General features: G+C 38.5%; 1 protein-coding gene across 1 annotated transcript; it reads right to left on the bottom strand.

Annotated features, from left to right (window-relative positions):
* Positions 1–342: 342 nt before the first annotated feature.
* On the bottom strand, positions 343–27,418 carry mavs (mitochondrial antiviral signaling protein). Its single transcript, XM_061886897.1, has 5 exons — positions 27,288–27,418; positions 23,454–23,576; positions 19,251–19,431; positions 18,418–19,046; positions 343–4,111 (listed from the first exon to the last, which is right to left on the bottom strand). Exons 2-5 carry the CDS (start codon positions 23,574–23,576, stop codon positions 3,674–3,676), a joined length of 1,371 nt encoding a protein of 456 aa, XP_061742881.1. The 5' UTR covers positions 27,288–27,418; the 3' UTR covers positions 343–3,673.

The following is a 27,418-nucleotide window of genomic DNA, read 5'->3' as shown; positions in this document are numbered from 1 at the left end:
GTCTGGGTGATGGCAGGAAGCACCAGCATTTATGGGTGACAGAAAGAAGCACCAGTGTGACCCCAGGATGCAGGGAAGGTAGGTAATGTGCAGGTAAAGATATGTTGATTGGGTAAAGGTAGGAAACACCAGCTTTAATTTTATTGTATTTGTGTTGTAGAATATTGACCAGAATTCAACATTCAAATCAACGTCCTCTAACATGTTTCAATGTTAGGTTTGAATTGCTCAACGTCAGAACCTAACTCAACAAGTTCTTGACATACTTTCAATGCTGAAAAAACACCAAAACTTGACTGGTGTCAAACAAAAAGATCCAACAAATTCCAATGACTCAGAACATAAAAGGTGCATTATTTCCTTGATGCTGTTTTTTTATTGTAGTATTTACAGCAGGATTCACAATGAACTGGGTCACCTGATCACAAATATTTTAGAGCACTTACTACAGTGGAAAGTCCCCTTGTTGACCGATGAAGAATCTTTGTCGGCCATCTTGTTAGAAGCCAAAGCTGGAATGAACAACAACGGCTGCACCTTGGCTTGATTATTTCATGATTTTCGGTGAGAAAATGTTTAGAAATAGGAGGAAATTGGAACCTTAGGACAGGTGATCAACTCTAGATCTGGCCCGCCACTTCCTTGTCTTTAGCCCTCAAAAACCCGTAAATGTGTTGGTTAGAATAATTGTTTTTGAACTATTTTATGGAACTCTCTTTGAACTATTTTATGGGACTCTTTTTGAACTGTTCGGTAACGACCCACTTCCTTCAGGAAGCAGTTGTGGGAGAATAAAAAAAAATAAAGAAGGAGGAGTACGATCTTGTGTCAGAGCGTGGTGCAGGACTGTACACAGAGTACAGTGGCCATGTCTCTCCTCAGATCTGAGTCCAGATTTAATTCTGTCTCTGTTTGATTCTTTGCCTCTGGTCTTGTTTAATAGATGTCATCAGTGTTTGAACCTGACAGTGTTAATAAAGTACTTCATCTTGACAGGAGAAAAAAATACATGTACTCTATTCAATGGCATATATTCTCCATAATAATACAATAAATACATTGCAAAAATGTTTGTTCAAATATAAATAAATACTTTGTATATGTTTGACTTATGATTTCATATCAAGTTATCCATCCAACTGTACACTGTAAAAATGACAATATCATTTTTAAACCTTTTTTTTTACACCATTTTACTGGAAAACTGTACCATTGTTTTTGATGATAAAATTCTGGTAACTGAGCTGTGAAATTTGAAATTGTTTTTACGGCAAAAAAAAACAACCAAAAAATATCAGCGACCTTGTCAAAATTGTACCGTAAAAAAACATTTTTATTTTGTCCAGTTAGAAAAAAAAAGTGTTTTAGTAAAATTCTGGCAACTGAGCTGTAAAATCTGAAGTTGTTTTTACGGTAAAAAACAAAACAAAAAAATGTCAGCGGCCTTGCCAAAATTGTGCTGTAAAAAACAGTTTTATTATGCACGGTTAAAAAAAATAAAAATAAGTGTTTTAATAAATTCTGGCAATTAAACTGTAAAATCTGAAGTTGTTTTTAAGGTAAAAAAAACAACAACAAAAATGTCAGCGACCTTGCCAAAATTGTACCGTTAAAAAACAGTTTTATTATGTGCAGTTTAAAAATAATAAAAAATAATAAGTGTTTTAGTAAAATTCTGGCAACTGAGCTGTAAAATCTGAAGGTGTTTTTACAGTAAAAAAACAACAACAAAAATGTCCACGACCTTGCCAAAATTGTACCGTAAAAAACAGTTTTATTATGTCCAGTTAAAAAAAATAACTGTTTTAGTAAAATTCTGGCAACTGAGCTGTAAAATCTTAAGTTGTTTTTACGGTTAAAAAAAACAACAAAAATGTCATCGACCTTGGAAAAATTGTACCGTAAATAACAGTTTTATTATGTGGAGTTAAAAAAAAAAAACAAGAGTTTTAGTAAAATTCTGGCAAATGAGCTGCCAGTTTTTTTACCATTTACATCAATAAATTATAAACTCTGTAGTTGTTTTTAACAGCAAAACAAAAACGGCAGCTCATTTTACTACTTTTTTACAGTAAAATTCCGGCAACTGAGCTGTATTTAAAAAAAACAGTGGTACCGTTTTTCCCATTTGCATAAATACACTATAAAATCTACAGTTGTTTTTACGGTAAAAAAAAAACAATAAAAAAAATGTCAGCGACCTTGTCAAAATTGTACCGTAAAAAACTGTTTTATTATGTCCAATTAAATTTTTTTTTTAAAATAAGAGTTTTAGTAAAATTCTGGCAAATGAGCTGCCAGTTTTTTTTTACCATTTACATCAATAAATTATAAACTCTGTGGTTGTTTTTAACGGCAAAACAAAAACGGCAGCTCATTTTTACTATTTTTTACAGTAAAATTCCGGCAACTGAGCTTTATTAAAAAAAACAGTGGTACCGTTTTTTTCCATTTGCATGAATACACTATACAGTTTTTTTTTTACGGTAAAGAAAAACCAAAACAATGGCAGTTCACTTACTACAATTAAAGTTTAATTTTAAGTAAAAAACAAACAAATAGTAAATGTGATTGTAAAATTCTGGCAACTGAGCGGCTATTTTTTTTTTAATTTAAAAAAACAGTGGTACAGTTTTAGTGTTTACATTAATACACCGTACAATCTGCTTCTTTTTACTTGCCAGAATTTTACTGTCAAAAAGCGGCTGTCTATTTACAGTAAAATACGCTCTAAAAATTATAGTAAAATTCCGGCAAATGAGCTGCCAGTTGTTTACCGTAAAAACAAACAAACAGTGGTCCCGTCGTGCCATTTCAAGTACAAACCTACGTATATTTCACAGTACAATTATTGCGACTGAGCTGCGGGATTATTATTTTTTTCTCTACATTGTGCAAACAAATCCAGTAATCTAATCAAAGCATAGAAAACTGAACTGAATCGCGAGATGGATCGCAACATGGAAAAGCTTTGACTCCCTCGAATGGCCTTGATGAAACAACAGGAGCAGGCTGTTCTGAAACCATCCCCCCGAGAACTCCTCAACGATGGACGCTTTTGACCTCCCTCCCTCCTCGACGACACCTGGTGTCTAACTTTTGCTTGCATGCAGAACGGCCCCAGGCCTATGGACACTACATCAAGACAACGCCTTCACCAGCGCTTGATTCCCCTTCGGGGTGATGGACGGCTGCCAGCGATTTACAGCAGCAGTCGACCTCCAGGCCCCCAACCCTCACCCCCCTCATCTTCTTTCCCAGCGTTTTACCTTTTTCCCATATTTAACAGGCGTACACAGTTTGTTTGTCTCATCTTGAAAACAAAATTGTGCAAGGACAATAAAGTCCTATCCTATCCCAAAATGGTGTAATCATACCATCGACTGTTAGAAGCGGCCCTCAATGGAAACCATTTTGACCCCCCCCCCGCCTTACAAGTTCTACTGTAATGTTAAAAAATGCTAAGATGGAAGGAAGCTAATTTAAATGTATTTACGTCCAAATAAATAAAGATAATAGCTACAAGGCTTGGCAGCCACCAGCCTCAAGAGTAAAGTGCTCGGGGAACATTTCTACCGACTCACCTGAAAAGCGGACAGGTGAGCTGCTGAAAGACACACCTGCAGAGACGAGCCACGACAATAAGGCACGCTTCCTTCACCGCCCCCTGACCTTAATGCTTCCACTTCCACGCCATCAGCAGTGCGCCGGCGCCCACGCCCAGTGCCGTCAGGATGTACTTGCTGTTGGCGGTCAGCCGGCCGGAAGAAGGCTTCGCTGGCTCCTCGGCGGCAGGGGTGCCGTCCTTGGAGGCGTCGCCGTTGCCGACGCTCTGGCCGTCGAGGTCGAGGAGCGACGGCTGCTGGGTGACGTGCATCACGTGCACCCGCACCTCCTCTTCCTCCGGGGGGTCTTCCTCGGGTTCGGCGCTCGTCTCTCCTTCTGCAAAGTCGCTGATTTCCAGACGGTCTGTGTTGCCCGAGTAGGTGGTCGGCGGCTGGGCGCTGAGAAGCGGGCAGGGCAGGCTCAGTCCCACGGTCGGGTCGTCGACGGGGAGGGCGGAGCTCACGGATGTGCTTTCGACCGGCGTGGCATCAGGTACTGAACACACCTTGGACATCAGAACACAACCTTTAAAACCCACTCATCTAGGGCGAACGCATCCACAAAAAATATACCCCACCTCCTATCCTTGACGTGAATCCCTTAGGGGCGATGGACAACTGGGCAGCGCCTGAAGAGCTGCAGCCTGCCACCGTAGCCCCCCTACTCCCTCCCCTCTGTTGCAAGTCTGGAGATGCATGTTGTAATATGTATATGTGCTTTGCTATGGAGGTTCATCCTCCCCCAGCGTTTACCTTCTCCCCATCTTTTACCGGGCGCCTTGTGGCGAGCCATCAGCGTTCCGGTTCCGTAACCCTGTTTGTTCGTCTCATCTTCAACGGGTTTGTGTTGGAAACTAAGTTCTGTTGTACTTGTGCAATGACAATAACAACCTAGCTACCAATACTGTTCTTGAGAGAATATTCTAGTCTTTTAAAATGTTCCCCCCTAAAATCCCACTTTTCCCGAAATTCCCATGAAATTCCCCATTGAAATGAACGGGACATTTTTTTAAGTTCCACAACTCCCGAATTTTTAATCCAATTCAAACCGTTCTAACTTCAAAATATTCAGCATGTGCATGAATTGTGTGCTCTACTTCAACAATTAAAAAAAAAAAATCCCGAATTTCCAAGAAATCCCAGTTTTTAGGGACATCTTCCTCATTCAAAATGAATTGTCCATTTTTCAAACTTACACAATTCCCACATTTTTCAACCAATTCCACTTTCAACTCATTCCACTCTTCCTGGAAATTCAAACTATAATTTTTCCAAGTGCAAAAAAACTCGAGGAATTCCCTTTTTTGACCCTTTTTTCTGGCGACTACTCCTTACACATTTTTCAACCCACTTCAAGTGTTCCACCGTCCAAACATTCCTCTTAATGAGGACAAAAAACAACGTTTTTTTTTATTTGAAAATTTCCCGGATTTCCAGAAATTCCTTAATACCCTTTCTCAATTAAAATTGTTACTACTTCAACATTTCTCGAAAAAACTCCAACACCAACCATTTCAACTCATTCAGAACATTCAAGTCTTTTAACATTTTCCGAAAAAAACTCATGATTTTCCCAAAATTCCTAAAATTTCCATTCAAATGAACAGTATTTTTTTTTTAAGTTCCACAACTCCCACATTTTTTATCCAATCCAAACCGTTTTAACTTCAAAATATTCAGCCTGTGCATGAATTGTCTGTTCTACTTCAACAATTTTTTAAAAATCCCGGATTTCCAAGAATTCCCAGTTTTTAGGGACATCTTCCCCATTCAAAATGAATTGTCCATTTTTCAAACCTCCAAAATTCCCAAATTTTTCAACCAAATCAAATCAATTCTACTTTCAACACATTCCACCATTCTGGGAATTCAAACTATCATTTTTTCCAAGTTCAAAAAAATTCCAGGAATTCCCAGAATTCCATTTTTTGACCCTTTTTTCTGGTGACGACTCTTTCCACATTTTTCAACCCACTTCAAGCGTTCCACTGTCCAAACATTCCTCTTAACCAGGACAAAAAAACAAAGTTGTTTTTTTCAACTTGAAAAATTCCCGGATTTTCCGAAATTCCTTAATACCCTTTCTCAATTAAAAATGTTACTACTTCAACATTTCTCGAATGATTTGAAAAATTCCAACACCAACCATTTCAACTCATTCAGAACGTTCAAGTCTTTTAACACTTTCCGAAAAAATTCCCGGTTTTCCCAAAATTCCCATTGAAATGAATTGGACATTTTTCAAACTTCCACCATTTCCACCAATACAAACCGTTCCACTTTCAACACATTCCACTCAAACTATCATTTTTCCAAATTCTAAAAAATTCTGGGAATTTCCTTTTTCGACTCTTTTCAGGCGACTACTCCTTACACATTTTTCAACCCACTTCAAGTGTTCCACCGTCCAAACATTCCTCTTAATGAGGACAAAAAACAAAGTTGTTTTTTGAATTGGAAAATTTCCCGTTTTTTCTCGAAATTCCTTAATACCCTTTCTCAATTAAAAATGTTACTACTTCAACATTTCTCGAAAAAAAAACTCCAACACCAACCATTTCAACTAATTCAGAACATTCAAGTCTTTTAACATATTCCCAAAAAACTCTGGATTTTCCCCAAATTCCTAAATTTCATGAAATTCCCATTGAAATGAACAGGAAACAATCCAAGTTGGAATGATTTGTATGCGAGTGAAAATAAAATGTGCTTATCACTCTAAATTGTCTATGACTGGTCCTCAAAAACTTCGGGGTAGACAGTCCGATGTAATCCACAGTTCTTCCCGCATCCTCCAATCATTCTTATCCAATACAAACCGTTTTAACTTCAAAATATTCAGCCTGTGCATAAATTGTGTGCTCGACTTCAACAATTCCAAAAAAAAAAATCCCGAATTTCCAAGAAATCCCAGTTTTTAGGGACATCTTCCCCATTCAAAATGAATTGTCCATTTTTCAAACCTCCACAATTCCCAAATTTTTCAACTAGATCAAACCATTCTACTTTCAACACATTCCACCATTCTGGAAATTCAAACTATCATTTTTTTCAAGTTCAAAAAAATTCCAGGAATTCATTTTTTGACCCTATTTTCTGGCGACTACTCCTTACACATTTTTCAACCCACTTCAAGCGTTCCACCGTCCAAACATTCCTCTTAACCAGGACAAAAAAACAAGTTGTTTTTTGAACTGGAAAAAATCCTGGATTTTCCGAAATTCCTTGATACCCTTTCTCAATTAAAAATGTTACAAATTTAACATTTCTCGAATGATTTGAAAAATTCCAACACCAACCATTTCAACTCATTCAGAACTTTCAAGTCTTTTAACACTTTCCGAAAAAATTCCCGGTTTTCCCGAAATTCCCATGAAATTCCCATTGAAATGAATTGGACATTTTTCAAACTTCCACCATTTCCACCAATACAAACCGTTCCACCTTCAACACATTCCACTCAAACTATCATTTTTCCAAATTCTAAAAAATTCCGGGAATTCCCTTTTTTGACTCTTTTCTGGCGACTACTCCTTACACATTTTTCAACCCACTTCAAGCGTTCAACCGTCCAAACAGTCCTCTTTATGAGGACTAAAAACAAACTTTTGAACTTAAAAATTTCCCGGATTTCCCGAAATTCCTTAATACCATTTCTCAATTAAAAATGTTACTACTTCAACAATTCTCGAAAAAACTCCAACACCAACCATTTCAACTCATTCAGAACATTCAAGTCTTTTAACATTTTCCGAAAAAAACTCTGGATTTTCCCCAAATCCCTAAAATTTCATGAAATTCCCATTGAAATGAACAGGAATTTTTTTCTAAAGTTCCACAACTCCCACATTTTTTTATCCAATCCAAACCGCTTTAACTTCAAAATATTCAGCCTGTGCATGAATTGTGTGCTCGACTTCAACAATTAAAAAAAAAATTCCCGGATTTCCAAGAATTCCCAGTTTTCAGGGACATGTTCCCCATTCAAAATGAATTGTCCATTTTTCAAACTTACACAATTCCCACATTTTTCAACCAATTCCACTTTCAACACATTCCACTCTACCTGGAAATTCAAACTATCATTTTTCCAAGTGCAAAAAAATTCCGGGAATTCCCTTTTTTGACCCTTTTTTCTGGCGACTACTCCTTCCACATTTTTCAACCCACTTCAAGTGTTCCACCGTCCAAACATTCCTCTTAATGAGGACAAAAAACAAAGTTTTTTTTTATTTGAAAATTTCCCGGATTTCCAGAAATTCCTTAATACCCTTTCTCAATTAAAATTGTTACTACTTCAACATTTCTCGAAAAAACTCCAACACCAACCATTCCAACTCATTCAGAACATTCAAGTCTTTTAACATTTTCCGAAAAAAACTCATGATTTTCCCAAAATTCCTAAAATTTCCATTCAAATGAACAGTATTTTTTTTTTAAGTTCCACAACTCCCACATTTTTTATCCAATCCAAACCGTTTTAACTTCAAAATATTCAGCCTGTGCATGAATTGTCTGTTCTACTTCAACAATTTTTAAAAAATCCCGGATTTCCAAGAATTCCCAGTTTTAAGGGACATCTTCCCCATTCAAAATGAATTGTCCATTTTTCAAACCTCCAAAATTCCCAAATTTTTCAACCAAATCAAATCAATTCTACTTTCAACAAATTCCACCATTCTGGGAATTCAAACTATCATTTTTTCCAAGTTAAAACAAATTCCAGGAATTCCCAGAATTCCATTTTTTGACCCTTTTTTCTGGCGACGACTCTTTCCACATTTTTCAACCCACTTCAAGCGTTCCACCATCCAAACATTCCTCTTAACCAGGACAAAAAAACAAAGTTGTTTTTTTCAACTTGAAAAATTCCCGGATTTTCCGAAATTCCTTAATACCCTTTCTCAATTAAAAATGTTACTACTTCAACATTTCTCGAATGATTTGAAAAATCCCAACACCAACCATTTCAACTCATTCAGAACTTTCAAGTCTTTTAACACTTTCCGAAAAAATTTGCGGTTTTCCCGAAATTCCCATGAAATGAATTGGACATTTTTCAAAGTTCCACCATTTCCACCAATACAAACCGTTCCACTTTCAACACATTCCACTCAAACTATCATTTTTCCAAATTCTAAAAAATTTTGGGAATTTCCTTTTTCGACTCTTTTCAGGCGACTACTCCTCCCACATTTTTCAACCCACTTCAAGTGTTCCACCGTCCAAACATTCCTCTTAATGAGGACAAAAACAAAGTTGTTTTTTGAATTGGAAAATTTCCCGTTTTTTCTCGAAACTCCTTAATACCCTTTCTCAATTAAAAATGTTACTACTTCAACATTTCTCGAAAAAAAACTCCAACACCAACCATTTCAACTCATTCAGAACATTCAAGTCTTTTAACATTTTCCCAAAAAAACTCATGATTTTCCCAAAATTCCTAAATTTCACGAAATTCCCATTGAAATGAACAGGATTTTTTTTTAAGTTCCACAACTCCCACATTTTTTATCCAATCCAAACTGTTTTAACTCAAAATATTCAGCCTGTGCATGAATTGTGTGCTCTACTTCAACAATTCAAAACAAGAAAAAATCCCGAATTTCCAAGAAATCCCAGTTTTAAGGGACATCTTCCCCATTCAAAATGAATTGTCCATTTTTCAAACCTCCACAATTCCCAAATTTTTCAACCAAATCAAACCATTCTACTTTCAACACATTCCACCATTCTGGAAATTTAAACTATCATTTCTTCCAAGTTCAAAAAAATTCCAGGAATTCCCAGAATTCCATTTTTTGACCCTTTTTTCTGGCGACTACTCCTTCCACATTTTTCAACCCACTTCAAGTGTTCCACCATCCAAACATTCCTCTTAATGAGGACAAAAACAAAGTTGTTTTTTGAACTTGAAAAGTTCCCGGATATCCCGAAATTCCTTAATACCCTTTCTCAATTAAAAATGTTACTACTTCAACATTTCTCGGAAAAAAAACTCCAACACCAACCATTTCAACTCATTCAGAACATTCAAGTCTTTTAACATTTTCCGAAAAAAACTCATGATTTTCCCAAAATTCCTAAAATTTCCATTCAAATGAACAGTATTTTTTTTTTAAGTTCCACAACTCCCACATTTTTTATCCAATCCAAACCGTTTTAACTTCAAAATATTCAGCCTGTGCATGAATTGTCTGTTCTACTTCAACATTTTTTTAAAAATCCCGGATTTCCAAGAATTCCCAGTTTTAAGGGACATCTTCCCCATTCAAAATGAATTGTCCATTTTTCAAACCTCCAAAATTCCCAAATTTTTCAACCAAATCAAATCAATTCTACTTTCAACACATTCCACCATTCTGGGAATTTAAACTATCATTTTTTCCAAGTTAAAACAAATTCCAGGAATTCCCAGAATTCCATTTTTTGACCCTTTTTTCTGGCGACGACTCTTTCCACATTTTTCAACCCACTTCAAGCGTTCCACCGTCCAAACATTCCTCTTAACCAGGACAAAAAAACAAAGTTGTTTTTTTCAACTTGAAAAATTCCCGGATTTTCCGAAATTCCTTAATACCCTTTCTCAATTAAAAATGTTACTACTTCAACATTTCTCGAATGATTTGAAAAATTCCAACACCAACCATTTCAACTCATTCAGAACTTTCAAGTCTTTTAAACACTTTCCGAAAAAATTCCCGGTTTTCCCGAAATTCCCATTGAAATGAATTGGACATTTTTCAAACTTCCACCATTTCCACCAATACAAACCGTTCCACCTTCAACACATTCCACTCAAACTATCATTTTTCCAAATTCAAAAAAATTCCGGGAATTCCCTTTTTTGACTCTTTTCAGGCGACTACTCCTCCCACATTTTTCAACCCACTTCAAGTGTTCCACCGTCCAAACATTCCTCTTAATGAGGAGAAAAAACTAAGTTGTTTTTTGAATTGGAAAATTTCCCGTTTTTTCTCGAAACTCCTTAATACCCTTTCTCAATGAAAAATGTTACTACTTCAACATTTCTCGAAAAAACTCCAACACCAACCATTTCAACTCATTCAGAACATTCAAGTCTTTTAACATTTTCCGAAAAAAACTCATGATTTTCCCAAAATTTATAAAATTTCATGAAATTCCCATTGAAATGAACAGGAATTTTTTTTAAGTTCCACAACTCCCACATTTTTTATCCAATCCAAACCGTTTTAACTTCAAAATATTCAGCCTGTGCATGAATTGTCTGTTCTACTTCAACAATTCCAAAAAAAAAAATCCCGAATTTCCAAGAAATCCCAGTTTTAAGGGACATCTTCCCCATTCAAAATGAATTGTCCATTTTTCAAACCTCCAAAATTCCCAAATTTTTCAACCAAATCAAATCAATTCTGCTTTCAACACATTCCACCATTCTGGGAATTCAAACTATCATTTTTTCCAAGTTCAAAAAAATTCCAGGAATTCCCAGAATTCAATTTTTTGACCCTATTTTCTGGCGACGACTCTTTCCACATTTTTCAACCCACTTCAAGCGTTCCACCGTCCAAACATTCCTCTTAATGAGGACAAAAACAAAGTTGTTTTTTGAACTTGAAAAGTTCCCGGATATCCCGAAATTCCTTAATACCCTTTCTCAATTAAAAATGTTACTACTTCAACATTTCTCGAAAAAAAACTCCAACACCAACCATTTCAACTCATTCAGAACATTCAAGTCTTTTAACATTTTCCGAAAAAAAACTCATGATTTTCCCAAAATTCCTAAAATTTCCATTCAAATGAACTCCCACATTTTTTATCCAATCCAAACCGTTTTAACTTCAAAATATTCAGCCTGTGCATGAATTGTCTGTTCTACTTCAACAATTTTTAAAAAATCCCGGATTTCCAAGAATTCCCAGTTTTAAGGGACATCTTCCCCATTCAAAATGAATTGTCCATTTTTCAAACCTCCAAAATTCCCAAATTTTTCAACCAAATCAAATCAATTCTACTTTCAACACATTCCACCATTCTGGGAATTCAAACTATAATTTTTTCCAAGTTCAAAAAAATTCCAGGAATTCCCAGAATTCCATTTTTTGACCCTATTTTCTGGCGACTACTCCTTACACATTTTTCAACCCACTTCAAGCGTTCCACCGTCCAAACATTCCTCTTAACCAGGACAAAAAAACAAGTTGTTTTTTGAACTGGAAAAATTCCTGGATTTTCCGAAATTCCTTAATACCCTTTCTCAATTAAAAATGTTACTACTTTAATATTTCTCGAATGATTTGAAAAATTCCAACACCAACCATTTCAACTCATTCAGAACTTTCAAGTCTTTTAACACTTTCCGAAAAAATTCCCGGTTTTCCCGAAATTCCCATGAAATGAATTGGACATTTTTCAAACTTCCACCATTTCCACCAATACAAACCGTTCCACTTTCAACACATTCCACTCAAACTATCATTTTTCCAAATTCTAAAAAATTCTGGGAATTTCCTTTTTCGACTCTTTTCTGGCGACTACTCCTCCCACATTTTTCAACCCACTTCAAGTGTTCCACCGTCCAAACATTCCTCTTAATGAGGAGAAAAAACTAAGTTGTTTTTTGAATTGGAAAATTTCCCGTTTTTTCTCGAAATTCCTTAATACCCTTTCTCAATTAAAAATGTTACTACTTCAACATTTCTCGAAAAAAAACTCCAACACCAACCATTTCAACTAATTCAGAACATTCAAGTCTTTTAACATATTCCCAAAAAACTCTGGATTTTCCCCAAATTCCTAAATTTCATGAAATTCCCATTGAAATGAACAGGAAACAATCCAAGTTAGAATGATTTGTATGCGAGTGAAAATAAAATTAGTTTTTCACTCTAAATTGTCTATGACTGGTCCTCAAAAACTTCGGGGTAGACAGTCCGATGTAATCCACAGTTCTTCCCGCATCCTCCAATCATTTTCATCCAATTCAAACCGTTTTAACTTCAAAATATTCAGCATGTGCATGAATTGTGTGCTCGACTTCAACAATTAAAAAAAAAAATCCCGGATTTCCAAGAAATCCCAGTTTTCAGGGACATGTTCTCCATTCAAAATGAATTGTCCATTTTTCAAACTTACACAATTCCCACATTTTTCAACCAATTCCACTTTCAACACATTCCACTCTTCCTGGAAATTCAAACTATAATTTTTCCAAGTGCAAAAAAATTCCGGGAATTCCCTTTTTTGACCCTTTTTTCTGGCGACTACTCCTTCCACATTTTTCAACCCACTTCAAGTGTTCCACCATCCAAACATTCCTCTTAATGAGGACAAAAACAAAGTTGTTTTTTGAACTTGAAAAGTTCCCGGATATCCCGAAATTCCCAAATACCCTTTCTCAATTAAAAATGTTACTACTTCAACAATTCTCGAAAAAACTCCAACACCAACCATTCCAACTCATTCAGAACATTCAAGTCTTTTAACATTTTCCCCAAAAAACTCATGATTTTCCCCAAATTCCTAAAATTTCATGAAATTCCCATTGAAATGAACAGGATTTTTTTTTAAGTTCCACAACTCCCACATTTTTTATCCAATCCAAACTGTTTTAACTCAAAATATTCAGCCTGTGCATGAATTGTGTGCTCGACTTCAACAATTAAAAAAAAAATTCACGGATTTCCAAGAATTCCCAGTTTTCAGGGACATGTTCCCCATTCAAAATGAATTGTCCATTTTTCAAACTTACACAATTCCCACATTTTTCAACCAATTCCACTTTCAACACATTCCACTCTTCCTGGAAATTCAAACTATCATTTTTCCAAGTGCAAAAAAATTCCGGGAATTCCCTTTTTTTACCCTTTTTTCTGGCGACTACTCCTTCCACATTTTTCAACCCACTTCAAGCGTTCCACCATCCAAACATTCCTCTTAATGAGGACAAAAACAAAGTTGTTTTTTGAACTTGAAAAGTTCCCGGATATCCCGAAATTCCTTAATACCCTTTCTCAATTAAAAATGTTACTACTTCAACATTTCTCGAAAAAAAACTCCAACACCAACCATTTCAACTCATTCAGAACATTCAAGTCTTTTAACATTTTCCGAAAAAAACTCATGATTTTCCCAAAATTCCTAAAATTTCCATTCAAATGAACAGTATTTTTTTTTTAAGTTCCACAACTCCCACATTTTTTATCCAATCCAAACCGTTTTAACTTCAAAATATTCAGCCTGTGCATGAATTGTCTGTTCTACTTCAACAATTTTTAAAAAATCCCGGATTTCCAAGAATTCCCAGTTTTAAGGGACATGTTCCCCATTCAAAATGAATTGTCCATTTTTCAAACCTCCAAAATTCCCAAATTTTTCAACCAAATCAAACCATTCTACTTTCAACACATTCCACCATTCTGGGAATTCAAACTATCATTTTTTCCAAGTTCAAAAAAATTCCAGGAATTCCCAGAATTCCATTTTTTGACCCTTTTTTCTGGCGACGACTCTTTCCACATTTTTCAACCCACTTCAAGTGTTCCACCGTCCAAACATTCCTCTTAATGAGGACAAAAAACAAAGTTGTTTTTGAATTGGAAAATTTCCCGTTTGTTCTTGAAATTCCTTAATACCCTTTCTCAATTAAAAATGTTACTACTTCAACATTTCTCGAAAAAAAACTCCAACACCAACCATTTCAACTCATTCAGAACATTCAAGTCTTTTAACATTTTCCGAAAAAAACTCATGATTTTCCCAAAATTCCTAAAATTTCCATTCAAATGAACAGTATTTTTTTTTTAAGTTCCACAACTCCCACATTTTTTATCCAATCCAAACCGTTTTAACTTCAAAATATTCAGCCTGTGCATGAATTGTCTGTTCCACTTCAACAATTTAAAAAAAATCCCGGATTTCCAAGAATTCCCAGTTTTAAGGGACATCTTCCCCATTCAAAATGAATTGTCCATTTTTCAAACCTCCAAAATTCCCAAATTTTTCAACCAAATCAAATCAATTCTGCTTTCAACACATTCCACCATTCTGGGAATTCAAACTATCATTTTTTCCAAGTTCAAAAAAATTCCAGGAATTCCCAGAATTCCAATTTTTGACCCTATTTTCTGGCGACTACTCCTTACACATTTTTCAACCCACTTCAAGCGTTCCACCGTCCAAACATTCCTCTTAACCAGGAAAAAAAAACAAGTTGTTTTTTGAACTGGAAAAATTCCTGGATTTTCCGAAATTCCTTAATACCCTTTCTCAATTAAAAATGTTACTATTTTAACATTTCTCGAATGATTTGAAAAATTCCAACACCAACCATTTCAACTCATTCAGAACTTTCAAGTCTTTTAACACTTTCCGAAAAAATTCCCGGTTTTCCCGAAATTCCCATGAAATTCCCATTGAAATGAATTGGACATTTTTCAAACTTCCACCATTTCCACCAATACAAACCGTTCCACTTTCAACACATTCCACTCAAACTATCATTTTTCCAAATTCTAAAAAATTCTGGGAATTTCCTTTTTCGACTCTTTTCTGGCGACTACTCCTCCCACATTTTTCAACCCACTTCAAGTGTTCCACCGTCCAAACATTCCTCTTAATGAGGACAAAAACAAAGTTGTTTTTTGAACTTGAAAATTTCCCGGATTTCCCGAAACTCCTTAATACCCTTTCTCAATTAAAAATGTTACTACTTCAACATTTCTCGAAAAAAAACTCCAACACCAACCATTTCAACTCATTCAGAACATTCAAGTCTTTTAACATTTTCCCAAAAAACTCTGGATTTTCCCCAAATTCCTAAATTTCATGAAATTCCCATTGAAATGAACAGGAAACAATCCAAGTTAGAATGATTTGTATGCGAGTGAAAATAAAATTAGCTTTTCACTCTAAATTGTCTATGACTGGTCCTCAAAAACTTCGGGGTAGACAGTCCGATGTAATCCACAGTTCTTGCCGCATCCTCCAATCATTCTTATCCAATTCAAACAGCTTTAACTTCAAAATATTCAGCCTGTGCATGAATTGTGTGCTCGACTTCAACAACTTAAAAAAAAATCCCGGATTTCCAAGAATTCCCAGTTTTCAGGGACATGTTCCCCATTCAAAAAGAATCGTCCATTTTTCAAACCTCCACAAATCCCACATTTTTCAACCAATTCAAACCATTCCACTTTCAACACATATTCACTCCTCCAACTAACACTTTCCCGAGTTCCGAACCAAATCCCGTTTTTCCTGGAAGTTCAAACCCTTCAACGTTCAAACTATTCTAACTTGGATTGTTTCCCCGGCTTGGAGACGCACAACAAACTCCCTTCTTGTCTCTCAAGGACACACACCTGTTGTTGTTGACTTTGGACTAGCGACAGCACGACATCAAGGCCGCGGAACAGAGACACGCAGGCTTACACACACACACATGCATCCAAAAAAATATAGGCCACACACACATTCCGCCCCACCCCCATCCAATACCCTTGACGTAGGTGATGGACAAATGGGCAGTGCCTGAAGAGCTGCAGCCTGCCACCGTGGCCCCGCCACTCCCTCCCCTCTGTTGTAATATGTACATGTGCTCTGATATGGAGGTTTTTTCCCACTCCAGACTGGGCCCCCTTAGGGAGCCCAGTCTGGATTGTATTTTTTTATTCCCATCTTTCACAGGGCGCCTTGCGGCGAGCCATCAGCGTTCCTGTTCTGTAACCCTGCACACTGTTTGTTAGTCTCATCTTGAACGGGTTTCTGCTGAAAACTACATTTCGTTGTACTTGTGCAATGACAATAAAGACCGACCTATAGAGAACACAAGTACTGTTCCATAGTTCTCCTAAATATTTTGAGGGACAGATTTCCAAAAAAAGGGGGCGGGCTATTTGATATATTCCAGAGACTCAACGACGTAGTGATGTGCCATACCACTCGTTTTCTTTCCGATCCGATACCAAGTGATACTTTGTGCAAATACCTAATGTGTCTGCTCAAATTTAAAAAGTTGTTTTCAAATAATCACGTCTAAAATAACAACAGTAAAAATGTACGAAAAATAGAGCAGAAAAACGAGAAAAAGATGACATTTTAAACAATAGTATACTTAGACATCTATAACAGTGGTCCCCAACCACCGGTACTGTGCCGCAGAATAATTTATTATTTTTTTTGTTTTTTTATTTTATTTATTTATTTTGTTAAATCAACATAAATAACACAAAATACACTTACAATTAGTGCATCAACCCAAAAAACCTCCCTTTTTGATGACAAAAAATAAATGAAAATTAAGTCAATCACTGCATAACTATTTAAGCCTGTAGTTGCCAGGCAGTCAACCTGGCGACATCACCCTCCACACACCCTTGTTATTCATGCTGATGATCCATGCTGCCTTTTTTCATGCTCTTTTCTTGTTCGAAGTAAGTTTTCTTAATTCATGCCATAGTTTGCAAGTTTGGTTTTATGTCCATAGTTTTGCCTTTGTGCAAGTTTTTGTTTTCATAGCCAAGTTTTGTACCTTCGCAGTGAGCGCCTTTTGTTTATACCCTTTGTAAAGAAAAACTTATTTTTCTGCCACTCCTTTGTCTCATTTTGTCCAGCAAACGGTCGCGGCCTGAGCTTCCTCGCCCGTCTGGCGCTCGCCGTGGTCACCTGGCTCTGGATCGTTCTACTTAGTGGACTGGTTTTCTTTGCTTCCTGCTTGACGGGGCTTTGAAATTTAATTTTACTTGCGTTTCGCCTGCCGTCTCTGCATCCTGCGACGATTACAATGCATGGTGGGAAAAAGGCAAAACACCCTCTCCACACTTATCCATGTTTTTCGCATTTTAGTTCAAGTTTAAGTAGCAATGATAGTCACACAAACTCTAGGTGTGGTGAAATGTGTCCTTTGCATTTGACCCTTGATCACCCCCCTGGGAGATGAGGGGAGCAGTGAGCAGCAGCGGTGGCCGCGCCCGGTAATCATTTTTGGTGATTTAACCCCCAAAACTTTGGTATGACTCGGGCGGGGCTTGAACTCACGACCTACCCAGCTCAGGGTGGACACTCTAACCACTAGGCCACTGAGTAGATTAAAAAAACTTTCAGGTCATCACGGAAGTAAACGAGGTAGGAGTCCACCTGTCTCTGGTGGACAAAATGCCCGCTCACCTGCTTCCCGAGCACTAATCAGAGGCAGCATTTAAGCTTGTCTTTGCCAGTCAGTCGCCCTGGCGTCAATGTGATCTTTTCTTGCTCTGTGCTGACTTGTTTCATGTCTTGCCATAGTTTCGTGCTTCATGCCGTGCCAAGTAAGTTTTGTTTGATTTATGTTCTTAGTCTGTTTATGCGTTAGCTTTCTTCCTTAGCCCAAGTTGTGCCTCCTCCTCTGTGAGCGATTTTTGTTTGTATCTTTTTTAGTTTAAATTAAGTCATGTTTTTACCTAAATGCCATGTCCCGAGTAGTCTGTCTGCCTTCCTGGGAGAACCACCCCGCAGCAAGCTGCGACCCCCCCCCCCCTCCCCCCCATCGTGACATAAAATACTTCTTACCATTAATGCGACTTCTTGAACAGGTGCGGTAGGAAACGGATGGATGGATTTAAATGCATGAGAATGTTTTATATTTTGAACGTTATTTTTAGCACTGTGAATTCCAGCGGAAATTATTCATAATTATCGTGTTAAGCAATGTCAGCTAAGATTTATCCGAGAGCCAGATGCAGTCATCAAAAGAGCCACATCTGGCTCTAGAACCATAGGTTCCCTACCCCTGCACTACCTGATCCTTGTAGTCCTAACAACAAACAGGATGAGGGTTTTTTTTTCTCACCTGGGAATTTTCTTCCAGCTCCAGGGTGACGGCGGCGGCCTCTTCCGCAGGAGGGTCTGGGTTCTGCTCGGGGGTCACGTCTGAGACCACGTCGCTCTGTTCAGTCGGCACCGCCGAAACCTCTCCTGGGCTCACTTGAACAGGGTGGGAAACGTCCAAGAAGTCAGACAGAGAGGTCTCCTCCGGCTCGGAGGTCTCTTGGAGAAACGCTCCGTCGGGCGTGGGGGGCGACTCGGGTGCGGGGACCGGCGGCGCTGGCGCCGGTGCGGCAGCCGGCGCGTCAACCGGCGCGGCAGCCGGCGCGTCAACCGGCGCGTCAGCCGGCGCGGCAGCCGGCGCGTCAGCCGGCGCGTCAGCCGGCGCGTCAACCGGCGCGGCAGCCGGCGCGGCAGCCGGCTCGTCAACCGGCGCGGCAGCCGGCGCGTCAACCGGCGCGGCAGCCGGCGCGTCAACCGGCGCGGCAGCTGGCGCGTCAGCTTCAGGCTGTGCTTCAGTTTCCGGAGGGGGTGTGTCGGCGGTGGCCTGGCGGTGACCTGGGCTGGTCTCAGGCACGGAGAGGTGAGGTTCATCTGGAGCCGGATAAACATTGGCCGCTTCCGCAGCTGGCGAAGGAGAGCTGGGGTTGGAGTCTAAGGCGATGCAAACAATGTGTTACTACATATATTGTAACTCTACGCCAAAGATTCACTTGGTTGAATATTCAAAACACAGTGTTACTGTTCAAACCGTGTGATATGTAAATAGACTTGTTTTTAATGAATACCTAGGCCTACTGCGCTACTGTATGATGTTGGTCATAGTGTTAGCGCTATAATGTCCGCAACAATGCTTACCGTGGGCGCCCCTCAGAGCGTTGTATTCCGCCCGGACCTCGGCCGCGATGCTGGTGTGCTCGCACATCTCCAGCGCTTTGATGAAGTGCTCGGGCCAGTTCTCCCTCCTCTTCAGGCAGTCCAGGAGAAGAACCATGCCGTCAAAGTTGCCGCACATCTCCCTCTTGGCCTCGATGGTCTCCTGCGAGCACAGACCACACCCATACCACATCAACCTCTTTTTTTTTGTTGCATGTACACGCTCAAAAAGATATATCCCCCAAAGCAGGAAGGTAATGACATATAAGTGGGCTCCAGGCCATAATTCAACTGGAGAAAAACCGAATACACAACAATAGCTCAAATTTTAGAAGGAAATAATATCACTCAACTTTGTTTTAACGAGTTCCCGGCGAGCAATCAAAAGGCTCGTAAAACTCCACTGTGCGAAGCGAAGAGGACCCCCCCACTCCAGGCTCCTTTTCTTTGAACTGTTTTGTAACCAAAGGCGACGGCTGTTTATGACCCCCCCTCCCTTGTAATCAGGGGAAGTCCAAATAAAAGAGGCGGCGTACAATCTCTCGTCAGAGCGTGGTGGAAGACCGACATTTGTGGGGCGGTTTAGCTGGGTTGGTAGAGTGGCCGTGCCAGCAACTTGAGGGTTGCAGGTTCGATTCCCGCTTCTGCTATCCTAGTCACTGCCGTTGTGTCCTTGGGCAAGACACTTTACCCACCTGCTCCCAGTGCCACCCACACTGGTTTAAATGTAACTTAGATATTGGGTTTCACTATGTAAAGCGCTTTGAGTCACTAGAGAAAAAGCGCTATATAAATATAATTCACTTCACATTTACAACTGTCAGAATTATTGTATCCAAGTTATCACAAAACTTTGTTACATTGAGTTCAGCTCGCCCTGCGAGAGGACAAAAGCTGTCTTTGATCCTACTGAGCAAAAGACTTGTTAAACTCCACTGTGTAGGATGGGGAGCGACATGAGGGTGTTGGTTTCTTTGATGTATTGTAATCGACAGGAAGATTTTGTCTTTTGTCTTTACCCGAGATTTACAAAACTGAGAGAAGGCAGGGCCTGACGTCCCTCCAGGCACCTTTTCTTTGAACTGTTTTACGACCTTTTCTTTGAATTGTTTTGTAACCAAAGGTGACGGCTGTTTACGACCCCCCTCCCTTTAGAAACAGCTGTTGCCATGTAATCAGGGGAAGTCCAAATAAAAGAGGAGGCGTACAATCGAGCCGAGACGTTTCTCATTGAGCTAAATTGAATTCTGTCTCTGTCTAATTCCTTGCTTCTTGTCTGTTTAATACATTTAATCGGTGTTTGAACCTGACACTTTTATTCATTATTTTTGACATGATCTTGTTTGTTTCATATCCGAACTGCAATTCTTATTCATCCCGATTCTTAATTGAAACTAAATAAATTGTTCACAACATTTTTCAAAATAATTACTATCATTTTTTAATAAGAATCATGACTTTTGCTGGTGTTTCCTGCCTTTACCCATTCAACTTATCTTTACCTGCACTTTACCTACCTTCCCTGCATCCTGGGGTCACACTGGTGCTTGTTTCTTTCACCCATACACGCTGGTGCTTCCTGCCATCACTCACACAACATATCTTTACCTGCACATTACCTACCTTCTCTGTATCCTGGAGTCAAACTGGTGCCTCCTTCTTCCACCCAGTCAACATATCTTTACCTGCACATTACCTACCTTCCCTGCATCACAGGGTCACACTGGTGCTTCTTTCTGTCACCCATACACGCTGGTGCTTCCTGCCATCACCCAGACAACATATCTTTACCTGCACATTACCTACCTTCTCTGTATCCTGGAGTCAAACTGGTGCCTCCTTCTTCCACCCAGTCAACTTATCTTTACCTGCACTTTACCTACCTTCCCTGCATCCCGGGGTCACACTGGTGCTTGTTTCTTTCACCCATACACGCTGGTGCTTCCTGCCATCACTCACACAACATATCTTGACCTGCACATTACCTACCTTCTCTGTATCCTGGAGTCAAACTGGTGCCTCCTTCTTCCACCCAGTCAACTTATCTTTACCTGCACTTTACCTACCTTCCCTGCATCCCGGGGTCACACTGGTGCTTGTTTCTTTCACCCATACATGCTGGTGCTTCCTGCCATCACTCACACAACATATCTTGACCTGCACTTTACCTACCTTCTCTGTATCCTGGAGTCAAACTGGTGCCTCCTTCTTCCACCCAGTCAACATATCTTCACCTGCACATTACCTACCTTCCCTGCATCCCAGGGTCACACTGGTGCTTCCTGCCATCACCCAGACAACATATCTTTACCTGCACATGACCTACCTTCTCTGTATCCTGGAGTCAAACTGGTGCCTCCTTCTCTCACCCAGTCAACATATCTTTACCTGCACATTACCTACCTTCTTTGTATCCTGGAGTCAAACTGGTGCCTCCTTCTTTCACCCAGTCAACATATCTTTACCTGCACAGTACCTAACTTCTCTGCATCGTGTGGTCACGCTGGTGCTCCCTGCTTTTAAGCGGCCATCTTAAGACGGAAGAAGCGCGCCAGCATCAGCGTAGCGGTTCTTTGAAGGCTCGTAAAATCAAAACCGGAGCAGTTAGAAAAACTCTTTGCGTAACTTTTGATCAGAAGGGTTCAATCTCTTTCCGGTGCGAGTTTGAAGCTGACACAACAAACGCGCTCAGAGGAGATAATGTTTGAAAAAAGGTGACGGGTTTTTACAACACTTTTGTTTTGAAGGGGTAATTGCCAACTTCCTGTTAATTTTTGCTGAAGGATGTCAATTATTAAAATGTAGGTCCAAGTGAGACCTACATTGAAGTTTTGTTTCATGTCTTTACGACAATCCTACCGGAAGTTACAAGCAGTTTTGTCTGTGTTTTCTTCCCAAGAGCAGTTTTGTCAGTGTTTTATTCCTAGGAGGCGCTAGAGCGCAATATTGAGTTTTTTTTTTTTTATTATATCGCAATTTTCACCAGTCCTGATGTGTGTGTCAAGTTTGGTGAGTTTTGAAGCATTTTAAGGGGGTGAAATTACAGCTCAAAGAGGCAAAAATTGCATCCTATTTTATGTATAATGTTTGTGGGTAACTTGAACAAAGAACATTTGACATGTTTCCTTGTATCTCTGGACTGTATGTGTCAAAAAGCCGATCAACAAAAGAAAAGAAAAAGTTGTTATTTATCTATTATTATTATTCATTATATGATATTACCGAATTTAAAAATATTATATTATATGTTTTTTAAATATTGTATTTATCTATGCTGCGATGAGGTGGCGACTTGTCCAGGGTGTACGCCGCCTTCCGCCCGATTGTAGCTGAGATAGGCGCCAGCGCCCCCCGCGACCCCAAAAGAGAATAAGCGGTAGAAAATGGATGGATGGATGGTATTTATCTAATAGAATATATTATATGTTTATTTATTTCAAATTATTTGACATTATATTTATTCATCCATTTATCCATTTCCTACCGCTTCTTTATTATCTAACATAATTTATTAGTATTTAATCTGATATATGCTATCTAATATAATTTATTATATATTTATTTCAAATCATTTAATATTATATTTATTATCTAATATACTTTATTAATATATATTTATTTGTTTGTTGAGGACAGTGAAAAGTGCAGTTGTCTGTGGCTTCATGATGCATGTTTATGTTTTATTTTGTTGATTGCATCTTATTTTATATATAATGTTTGTGGGTAACTTGTTAAGGGGAGAAAAAAAAACATTTTGACATGTGTTTACTTGTATTTATGGACTATGTAGGTCAAAAACAACATTTAATTATTTTTTTTTTTTAAGTTGTACATTAAGGATGCAGTTATTTATTTATTATTATTAATTGTATATTATTATTATTACAGATTTTTAAAATATTATAATACGTATTTATTTAACTTTTTTTCTTTCACTGTGTTCCTATTAATGATACAAATTACCTCAAGTATCAAAAGTATTTTGACTAGAGAATCCATATTACAGCAAAAAGAGCTGGTATTCTTAGCCCCTCCCTGCTCCGTCACTGCTAACATCATGGCAACTTGTGATGGAGTCCCGTGTTCAAGGGTTAGTGGTTAGTTCAATCTTCATCCATCCATCCATTTACCACCGCTTGTCCCTTTCAATCTCTTCCCCAAAAAGTCCCCGATGGAAGAACTCACCCTGTCGTGAGCGGTCAGACACGGCAGATGGACCACCATCTCTCTCACTTTCACCGTGCTCACAATGGTCGGCATGTTGGTCCTCAGGTAGCCGTTGTACAGCTTCTCACTGGCAAATGACATCTGGCAAGAAAATACATTTAAAAATTAGTGTGTTGTGTAATTTTAATGTTTATTTTTATATATATATATATATATATATATATATGTATATATATATATATATATAATATTTATGTATTCATTTTATGGGGAAATCATAATAATTGTACTGAGAAACAGACACTTTTCACTCCACCCTAAAAAAAAAACAACAACAAATAAATAAATTAATTAATTAAATAAAAATAAATTTTATTTTTTTAAATAAATCTACTTTTTTTTATTTAAAAAAAACATCAAAATGGCCCCCGCAAACATTCAGACGCCCTTGATCTAAAATATTAGAAGCACTCTCTCAAAAAACTAAAATATACTTAAAATATAATAATAATAATAAAAATCAGTGTTGTTTTTTGTGTCAATATTGTCTTTATTTTTAAATATAAGGTTTATTTATTCATTTGACAGGGAAATCATAATACAAGAACTGAAAAACAAACACTTTTGCCCCCCCAAAAAACCAAAACAAAACAAAAAAATCAAAAACCTTTTCCGCCCCAAAAAACAATCCATAATGCTAAGTATATGCTAACAAAACGGCCACGTGTAGCTTTGTGTTATGATGTCAGTGACGAGGTAATAAGATGTAATATTGAAGATTTGAGTCACACCTAATTCACATCCACAGGAACCACATGGGTTAGCCTACTCTAGACAGTATTTACAACTTTACTAGTATTCACTTCACAGCCACAGATGGTTCATCTAGTTATTGACATTATTTACACATTACCATGTCTGTTTCAGTCACTATGTTATTTAGTCACGACAATAATTAAGTTCGCATCCACAGGAACAACATGGGTTAGCCTACTCTATACAGTATTTACAACTAGTGTTCACTTCACAGCCACAGATGGTTCATCTACTAATTGATATTATTTATACATTACCATGTCTGTTTCAGTCACTATGTTATTTAATCACTACAGTAATTGTGTTCACATCCACAGGAACCACATGGGTTAGCCTACTCCATACAGTATTTACAACCTTACTAGTGTTCACTTCACAGCCACAGATGGTTCATGTAGTTATTGACATTATTTACACCTTACTTTTTCTGTTTCAGTCACTACGTTATTTACTCACTACAATAATGTGTTCACATCCACAGGATCCACATGGGTTAGCCTACTCTATACAGTATTTACAACTTTACTAGTGTTCACTTCACAGCCACAGATGGTCCATTTACTAATTGACATTATTTACACATTACCATGTCTGTTTCAGTCACTATGTTATTTAGTCACTATAGTAATTGTGTTCACATCCACAGGAACCACATGGGTTAGCCTACTCTATACAGTATTTACAACCTTACTAGTGTTCACTTCACAGCTACAGATGGTTCATCTAGTTATTGACATTATTTATACATTACCATGTCTGTTTCAGTCACTACATTATTTAATCACTACAGTAATTGTGTTCACATCCACAGGAACCACATGGGTTAGCCTACTCTATACAGTATTTACAACCTTACTAATGTTCACTTCACAGCCACAGATGGTTCATCTAGTTATTGACATTATTTACACATTACTATGTCTGTTTCAGTCACTATGTTATTTAGTCACTACAATAATTGTGTTCACATCCACAGGAACCACATGGGTTAGCCTACTCTATACAGTATTTACAACCTTACTAGTGTTCACTTCACAGCTTCAGATGGTCCATCTACTAATTGACATTATTTACACATTACCATGTCTGTTTCAGTTTCAGGAGCAGTTTTTTCAGTGTTTTATTCAAAAATAGCGCTAGAGCGTAATTTTGAGTTTTGGGGTTTGTTTTTTTCATTAGATCGCAATATTCGCCAGTCCCTATGTGTGCGCCAAGTTTGGTGACTTTTGAAGCATTTTAAAGGGGTCAAATTACAGCACAAAGAGGCAAAAAAATTGCATTTTTTGCAAAAAATTTATTTTGAAGGGGTTTTTGCCAACTTCCTGTAGATTTTTGCTGAAAGAAGTGACTGTAAGAAAATTGGGTCTAAGTCAGACCTACATAGGAGTTTTTGTTTCATGTCGCTATGACATTCCTAAGAGAAGTTACATGCAGTTTTGTCTGTAATTTTTTCCCTAGGGGGCGCTAGAGCGCAATTTTCATTTTGGGGGATTGGTTGCTTAATATGTTGGGAAGGTTTTGCTAAGTTTGGTGAGTTTTGAAGCATGTTAAGGGGGTCAAATTACAGCGCGTAGGTGCGGAATAATAATAAAACACAGCAGTTTCAATAGGGTCCTTGGCTAAGAACCCTAATTATTCATTCAATCAATCAATCAATGTTTATTTATATAGCCCCAAATCACAAATGTCTCAAAGGACTGCACAAATCATTACGACTACAACATCCTCGGAAGAACCCACAAAAGGGCAAGGAAAACTCACACCCAGTGGGCAGGGAGAATTCACACCCAGTGGGACGCCAGTGACAATGCTGACTATGAGAAACCTTGGAGAGGACCTCAGATGTGGGCAACCCCCCCCCTCTAGGGGACCGAACGCAATGGATGTCGAGCGGGTCTAACATGATACTGTGAAAGTTCAATCCATAGTGGCTCCAACACAGCCGCGAGAGTTCAGTTCAAGCGGATCCAAGACAGCAGCGAGAGTCCCATCCACAGGAAACCATCTCAAGCGGATCAGCAGCGTAGAGATGTCCCCAACCGATACTTATCGTGTTAAGCAATGCCACCTCAGATTTATCCGAGAGCCAGATGCAGTCATCAAAAGAGCCACATCTGGCTCTAGAGCCATAGGTTCCCGACCCCTGCCCTAGTCCTTCACTCTCACTTTCCTCATCCACGAATCTTTCATCCTCGCTCAAATTAATAGGGAAATCGTCGCTTTGTCGGTCCGAATCGCTCTGGCTGCTGGTGGCCATGATTGTAGACAATATTCAGATGTGAGGAGCTCCACAACCCGTGATGTCACGCGCACATTGTCTGCTACTTCCGGTACAGGCAAGGCTTTTTTTATTAGCGACCAAAAGTTGCGAACTTTATCCTCGATGTTCTCTACTAAATCCTTCCAGCAAAAATATGGCAATATGGCGAAATGATCAAGTATGACACATAGAATGGACTGCTGGAAAAAGAAAGTGAAAGCAAGAAAAGCTGGAAGAAACAGGAAGAAGTGTTTTTTTTTTTTTTTTAAAGGCGACCTTGGGTGTTCTTGGCATAATTTCAGCGGTTAATCATATCGTGAGTGACAGTGTGAGGGTCAGACACCGGAAAGAGCGCCGGTGCTTTGTTGTGAACACTTCTCTGCCATGTTTGCACTAAATAGTCGGTCACGAACCGTGAAAAAAAAAAAAATAAAATAAAAAAAAATAAAAAAAAAGGAGCAAAGTCTCCGCACCTGCTCCGGAGTCGGTGTATTGCAGATTTAGGTATGACCTTTCGGTCCTGGCTCGGACATTAGCTTTACAATTATTTACTTTACGCGAAAATAGAAGCCAAGAAGGGATAATAATCGAAGAAAAACACGATTAATCGCCTCTTAAAGCGGTTTAATGCTTAAGCTAATGTATGTTTAGCTAACATTAATGACTCATATGCTTATTAGGGTGAAAGTTTGGTAAAATAACAATAAAGACGTTGCCGTGAATAAAAGGTCATTGTTGAGTCCACAGTACCGAAATAAAGTTTAATCCGGGCTCACCTTCAGCGTGTCTTCGTGCGTCCACTCGAAATATTCCGGGTCTCGGTCGCGGGGAAGCTTGACCTCGCTCCTTCAACGCAACATCTGCCCACTTCCGCCCGGACCTGCCCACTTCCGCCTCTGACGCATCC

This window comes from Nerophis ophidion, linkage group LG24, assembly GCF_033978795.1.
Source record: "Nerophis ophidion isolate RoL-2023_Sa linkage group LG24, RoL_Noph_v1.0, whole genome shotgun sequence".
Taxonomy (NCBI): Eukaryota; Metazoa; Chordata; class Actinopteri; order Syngnathiformes; family Syngnathidae; genus Nerophis; species Nerophis ophidion.
The sequence above is the reverse complement of the archived record's forward strand: the minus strand, read 5'-3'. Positions and strand labels throughout refer to the sequence as shown.